This window comes from Lathyrus oleraceus, chromosome 1 (genome assembly GCF_024323335.1).
Source record: "Lathyrus oleraceus cultivar Zhongwan6 chromosome 1, CAAS_Psat_ZW6_1.0, whole genome shotgun sequence".
NCBI lineage: Eukaryota > Viridiplantae > Streptophyta > Magnoliopsida > Fabales > Fabaceae > Lathyrus > Lathyrus oleraceus.
This window is the reverse complement of record NC_066579.1, coordinates 92241732-92248124: the sequence shown is the minus strand read 5'-3', so window position 1 is coordinate 92248124 and position 6393 is coordinate 92241732. Positions and strand designations below refer to the sequence as shown.

Here is a 6393-nt window from a genome sequence, read left to right as displayed (position 1 = left end):
GCATGTTACTCGGCAGAGATTTCGACTTAGGTTTTTTTGTTTTTAAATGTTGGTTTATTAGAGATTGCTTAAGGTGCAAGCAACATCAGTCTATAAATAGAGAGGTACCTTATCATTGTTTGTAACACACGGTTACGCGAATAAAACTTCAGTTAGAAGTGCAGAGAGAAACTCTGCAGAATTTCTTCTTCTTCTTCGTTTCTCAAAAATCCTAATCTTCCTTTCTTCCTCAATTCAATTCTTTTCTTCTTTCATCATCAATTGTGCAGCAAAATCTTGGAACTTAAGTGTGGTTGATTCTTTCGAGTGAAAAGTAAAGAACAAGAAGAGTAATTAATCAAAAAGATTGATTATTATTCATCAAGATTTGATTTGGAATTCAATAAATTTTTGTGAAATTCTTGAACAGGAATTGGCGAATTTCCAATGTCTTTTATTATAGGACAAACTTTTTTATAAACTATTTTTGGTGCAGAGTGAGTACTATACAGCACACTTCCATTATTGTTGCTAAGAGACAATTGCCATAAACAGACAATACACATCATCCATAAGTAGTTCACGAGTTGACACATAGAATGAAACTAGTTTTCACCAAAAAGAGGTTTAGAATTCAAGTTTTCACAGATTCTTAGTTTTAAATCATCAACATAATTATTGGTTTCAAAAATCCAACTTTTTCAACATCATTATTATTACATGATAATAACAAAGTATTAAAATTTGTAATGCAGCTAATGTAGTCAAAAACTTAGTATTATAAATTAGAATAAGATAAAAATAATATAATGAAAACAAAACAGTCACGAGACACTACAAAACAAATCACCTGCCACCACCAAGCTTTCTTCCTCACTCTGTCTTTGTAAGACTTTTTTTTCTCAAATCTCTTTCATTTACTCTCTTTTCCTTTTCACTCTATAAATCATAAACCAACCTACCTTTACAAACTTCAATTAATCTCACTTTTTGCTTCTCCATACAAAAGTTAAACATGGTTGTAACACAGTTAATAAAGTGTTCTGTTCTCTTGTTTTTCACTTTTGTGTTCAATTTGTTAACCACTCCTGCTTATGCCCTCAACATAGGAGCTGAAACCACTGGAGTAGCTGTTTCTGTTGTAAGCATATTAATTATGTTTCATTAACACTTTCTTAATTCTTTTAATTATCTATTCATTTTTCTGTAGAGCAAAGAGTGTAGCAGACAATGTGAGTCAAGTTTCTGCTCAGGTGCATGTCTTAGCTATTAGTATTTTTTAGATAATATTGTCTGTTCTTTGTTCTCATATTTTTATGAAAAAATTGAAATGACAGTGCCTCCATTGTTGAGATATGGAAAGTATTGTGGACTTTTGTATAGTGGATGCCCTGGAGAAAAACCATGTGATGGCCTTGATGCTTGTTGTATGAGCCATGATCAATGTGTCACAGCCAAAAATAGTGAGTTCTTTTTATATATCTTGTATCTTCTTAATAGAGTTCAGATTTAAGTCTAACTCAACTCAAAAAAAATGCTCAAATAATTAGAATTATCAAGTCTTTTAGAAACTAGATCTTCAATTTGGGTTATCAAACATACCTTGAAATGAAATAAAGATAGTAGGTAGCTGATAGGGATTTTTTACCATATAAAATTACTTTATTTCTAATCCATGAATGACCCTTCTTTTTAACTCAAGGAATATGCTTAAGAGGACTTGATATTGATAACAAGTGTTACCAAACTAGTATTTTATTGAATACTTAAGACTATAGATTTGATCATTTCCACAAGCACAAAGTGCAACTAACTAATGGTGATATCTATCTTATGCAGATGACTACTTGAGCCAACAGTGCAGCCAAACATTCATAGACTGCATGGAGAAATTTAAGAACACAAAGGCTCCTACATTCAAAGGAAACACATGTCAAGCAGATGATGTTATTGAAGTAATCAAGATAGTCATGGAAGCTGCTTTACTGGCTGGAAGAGTTTTACACAAGCCTTAAACAGTAATCTTAAAAGTTAAAACTAATCAACTTTAATTGAGACATGAAAAATGTTTCATTATTTTTCTTCCTATTGTTTTTGGTTTATCCTCTGACCAAAAATCAAACTCTAATGCTTTATTGCTATCAATGTATTCTATTCATGTTTTTGTATAACTCATCAATTATAAATGGATATTGTTTTCATCTGTATGAACTGTCAACAAATGAAAATAACGATGGATAAGCTAACTCCATCTTGAAACATAGTTAGAATTAAAGATAAAACTAAGGTCTACAATTGAATACAAAAACAAATGTAGACTAACTTCAAAGTCAAATGATTACAAAAAAAAATGATCATTCTATGCATCTCAAATGAATCAGTGGTGAAGTTATATGATTATGAGTAATAAAAAGCAGTTTGTTCAAATTCCGCTATACCAGTACTACAGCGCCGCAGGTTCACCAAACGGCTGAGAACTATCCTTTCCTTCATCAAATGAAATAATGCTTGGAAATAACAAAAATTCTGATGAAACCATATGTGCACAAGAGATATATCTAATATAACTTTTCAAAAACATAAGCCAAATGCTGAGTTGCTATGATTTTTACGTATAAGAACGTCAAGAGGGCACTAATAAGTTACATGGAGGGGAAACAGAGAGAACTGGCAAAAAAGATGTATCCAACTTCGCAAATGACTTCAGTTTCTGCTTCTTTTTCTAATCCTCGTGAAACTGGTGTTTGTTTTCAGCTAGTTTGAGCACTTTCTTGTTTAGGCTTCAAGGGTGGCAATTTTGGTAACACCCAACTTGGTGAATCATTAAGCCACAGCCCTACACCAGTATCTTTGTGCTTGAAATCTGGACCTCTTGCATTCCTCTGAAATGTTCAAAATGAAACACTACCTCAATAAAACAAATCTAAGGAAGAGTGAAATAAATTTGTAGAGATTTAAAAGCCCCGAGGCAAATCAGAAAATGGGATCACCTTGTCTAATCTATTATCCCACCATTTAGCTGGATTTTGCAACAAATCATTCCAGGACTCATCACCTAAACCATGTTGAGACAAATGCGTATGTCAAATATAGTAATAAAACAGAGATAGGAAGAGAAAAGAAATGGAAAAATGTCATGAGGAATCTTGAGTTGCAGAGTGCAGACAAAACACAAGACATTGCCCAAACATAAAAATGCTAAGCATCTATAGAAGTAAAAAGAAAAAGAATTTGAATTCGATAGAAACCACTAAGAATCTCTCTGTGCCATCATGATTCATGAACCACATTTAAGATGCATAGAAAAGTTTGTGATAAAGGAAATAATTTACAGACCTTTACTGTCCTTTGCTTGTTTGGATTTAACAGCTGGAACGTCAAATTCCAGTTCTTCTAGTTTAGACAGAACCCACTTTGGAGCCTTGTCAATCCAGATGGGAACACTGCCATCCTTGCGTTTGAAGTCAGGGTACCTTGGACTCACCTACTAAATAGACACAGCTATAAAAGAAAAAACCAAAATATATAAGCGTAGGAGAAAAATATACACCAAGTCATCAATCATTACCAATCCACTGCGTTTGCTGTCACGGAAATCCAGCCACTGTTTTGGATCATTTAGTAGGTAGCCCCAAGAATTTGACAAAGAGTCTGGGTAATTCTTTGCGGTGGCTGTAAAAATAGACCATAATGGAAATGATGTAGATCTTAAAACTACACAAAGAGCCAATTTTACTATAAAATAGAAGAGAATCAAGAGACAAACTTATTGTATGTTTCAGTTCAGGTTGTAATTCACCACCCACATTGCTTTCGACCGCTGCACCTTTTGGAGTCTCCTACATTTAGATGCACAAAATTTCAGAAAACAAATATGAAGGATGTGTCGTTATTGCCAAATAAAGAAGGACAAAACAAAAGATACAAAACAAAAAGTGGAGAAAATTCAAAAACCTTTGTTGAATGAACAACCTGCCATCTACTAGGTTTATTAAGGACATCCTTCCAGGATTTCCTTTTGTCATGTTCCTCAGTTTGCTCGGAATGGATATCCTTTTCCGATGACTTGATTTCTTCATCCTCTCTTTCTATAACATATATATAAAATATTACAAAAAGCTTATCAGAGTTCATAGCATAGCACTGCTAGTTAAAGCATCACACACTTACAAAATTTTCACTTTGATTAATATTCGTCAACTTTAATATAGTAAGTAGTAACAGTGCTTCACCTCCTTTTCCTCTAATAAAATTTCTTTTAGCATGTAAAAAGAAAATATCTTAGTGAAAAAACAATATGAAAGAAAATAAGTTATGAAGAAGTTTTTGTTAAACCATTTAGTCCCAATTTATTATAGAAGCATGCCAATTAATTACTGAAGTGTTAAGGTGAACATTTGTCTAGATTTGGTTAAAATTGAGTTAGGAGGTAGTGGTTTGGTTTAAGCTGCGTTTTCACTCTAAAAACATGTTTATCTAAAACATAAGGTAACTTATGTAACTTGTATGCAAAAGCTACTTCTATCATTTTCCGTCAAAATGAGGTTTGATGTCTTAAAACCAAATATGTGCTTTTACAAAAATCTCTCATGAAACCAAAGATACACTACTTTTACAGTATGTTTGGATCCACGTTTTATGTGGAATTTCTTGCGTCCCAATTTGTTAGAGTACAGAACAAATTGCAAAGACCGAGAAGAAAAGAGAAATAGAGAGAAAAGAGTTTTAGATTAATGGATTTCTGTCTACAACTGCAAAAGAAGTTACAGCCCAATGATTACAAGCAAAATAGAATCGAATGTATCTCCCCTCATACTCCTATTTATACATGTCCAAACCTCCAAGAACAAACTCTTAAAATGCGTACTCCTACATTCCTAACACTATGCATATTCAATATGGCTTTATAGAAGCAAAAAACCTTAGAGCTAGAGCCTCTTTAGATTTGAGCTTATCCAGTGGCATAACTACTCGTGAAACTGTTTGGAAAAGCTCATGAAAACAGCATACGACATGGTTTCAGCTTATTTCCATAAGCTCTCCGGGATAGCTTATGAAACGGTTTAACATTATTTCATCTTTTATCATAGAAATAGGCTATGCATTATGCTATAAGCGCTCAATAAAATTGTTCGAGCATTAGTGCACTTTGTCATGACATTGTGATTCTTCAATTTTTTTCAAACACATGCTTAACATTACTAGTGCATTATTCAACTTAAATTGCATCAACTTTTCCATTCACAAAAATAATAAAGTAACAAAGATGAAATTGAGAATATTACTTACCAGAAGAAGAATCACATTTTTGCTTAGAAGTTAAAGAAGCCTTCTTCACAAGAGGATAATCTTGAACAAAGTTAAGGCTTTGTGCCATAACCTAATAACAAAAAAAAAATAAAACAATAAGACATGTGAAAATTCAAACATAAGAGTAAACAAAAGAGGTTGTTACTTGTTACATTACATTAACAAACCTGAAACTGGTATTGAGGTTTGGAATGTTTGGGATCAGTACTGATTTGTCCAACAACATGAACAACGTCGTTTTGTTTGAGATGAAAGTTAGCAGTATGAGCTAAATCGCCTTGAAATATAACGGGGATCAAAAGGGAAGAAGGATTATGGTCAAGACTCGAGATAATGGTGGCGGCGAAGGGGTTTCCGTCGGGAGAAGTTTCGAACTGAACTGGCGTGTTAACGGAGCCGATTAGGTTGACAGAGTTGGCGAGTTTCGGTTGAAATGGAATCTCGGTGGGTTTTGAAAACTTTGATTTGGATTTGCGAGTGGTGGTGGTGGTGGAGGAATAATAGCTACTGTTTCGATATCGAAGACGGAGTAACGCCGAGTTCGATGAACACCACACTCGCCGGAGTGAATTCATTCCCAAAACCCTTCAAACAAGCTTTCAAAACCCTTATGAGTGAAGTAGATTTTTTGAAATTTTTGTTTTTTGTGTTGTTGACTGAATGTTTACAAATTTCAATTATATATTTTGACTGAATATTACCAATCTCATGTTAATTGTTTTAGTGTGGGTTTGGATTGGTGGAGGATAATTGATTTTGATAGAATTGTGTGTCATAGATTTGATTTTATTAGAATTGAGTTTAGCATAATTAATTTAGGTTAAGTCAAGTTATTTTACCTCGACGAAGTATTTTAGTTTCCCGTCCTTTATTCATACATCCAAAGGGGCCTTTAAATGGATTATTTTAAAAGGAGTTTAGTTGGATTTTTTAAATAAGATTTTAGTTGAGTCCCTTAAATGAGATTTAGTTGAGTCTCTCATAAGTTGAGTCCCTCAGATGAGATTTAGTTGAGTCCCCATGTGAGACTTTACTTTAGTCCCTCATGCGAGACTTTAATTGAGTGTCTCAGCCGAGATTTTAGTTGAGTCATTCATGTGAGAC

The 6393-nt window shown here is 33.4% G+C and overlaps 2 protein-coding genes across 3 annotated transcripts; one reads left to right on the top strand and one right to left on the bottom strand.

The window, feature by feature from the left end:
- The first annotated feature begins 848 nt into the window (after nt 1–848).
- On the top strand, nt 849–2186 carry LOC127118384 (phospholipase A2-alpha). Its single transcript, XM_051048577.1, has 4 exons — nt 849–1120; nt 1190–1232; nt 1317–1442; nt 1819–2186. The coding sequence occupies exons 1-4, from the start codon at nt 995–997 to the stop codon at nt 1992–1994; spliced, it is 471 nt and encodes a 156-aa protein (XP_050904534.1). The 5' UTR covers nt 849–994; the 3' UTR covers nt 1995–2186.
- A 261-nt stretch (nt 2187–2447) lies between these two features.
- LOC127118369 (protein OSB2, chloroplastic) lies at nt 2448–6011 on the bottom strand. 2 transcript variants are annotated; one of them, XM_051048558.1, is made up of 8 exons: nt 5457–6011; nt 5269–5359; nt 3934–4067; nt 3746–3818; nt 3548–3651; nt 3316–3463; nt 2970–3034; nt 2448–2861 (listed from the first exon to the last, which is right to left on the bottom strand). In XM_051048558.1, exons 1-8 carry the CDS (start codon nt 5862–5864, stop codon nt 2730–2732), a joined length of 1155 nt encoding a protein of 384 aa, XP_050904515.1. In that variant the 5' UTR covers nt 5865–6011; the 3' UTR covers nt 2448–2729. The 2 variants fall into 2 exon arrangements, with proteins under 2 accessions (XP_050904515.1, XP_050904522.1); XM_051048565.1 differs by having other exon boundaries at nt 3952–4067.
- Nucleotides 6012–6393: the final 382 nt, after the last annotated feature.

Bases quoted from the DNA above. Each gene is read 5' to 3' on its own strand.
- LOC127118384 (XM_051048577.1), top strand. From the start codon at position 995: ATGGTTGTAACACAGTTAATAAAGTGTTCTGTTCTCTTGTTTTTCACT. The intron at 1,233-1,316 runs GTGCATGTCTTA...TTGAAATGACAG, and splicing joins TGAGTCAAGTTTCTGCTCAG to TGCCTCCATTGTTGAGATAT. The intron at 1,443-1,818 runs GTGAGTTCTTTT...TATCTTATGCAG, and splicing joins ATGTGTCACAGCCAAAAATA to ATGACTACTTGAGCCAACAG.
- LOC127118369 (XM_051048558.1), bottom strand. From the start codon at position 5,864: ATGAATTCACTCCGGCGAGTGTGGTGTTCATCGAACTCGGCGTTACTC. The intron at 3,652-3,745 runs GTTTGTCTCTTG...CTATTTTTACAG, and splicing joins TGAACTGAAACATACAATAA to CCACCGCAAAGAATTACCCA. The intron at 3,464-3,547 runs GTAATGATTGAT...TCTATTTAGTAG, and splicing joins ACAGCAAACGCAGTGGATTG to GTGAGTCCAAGGTACCCTGA.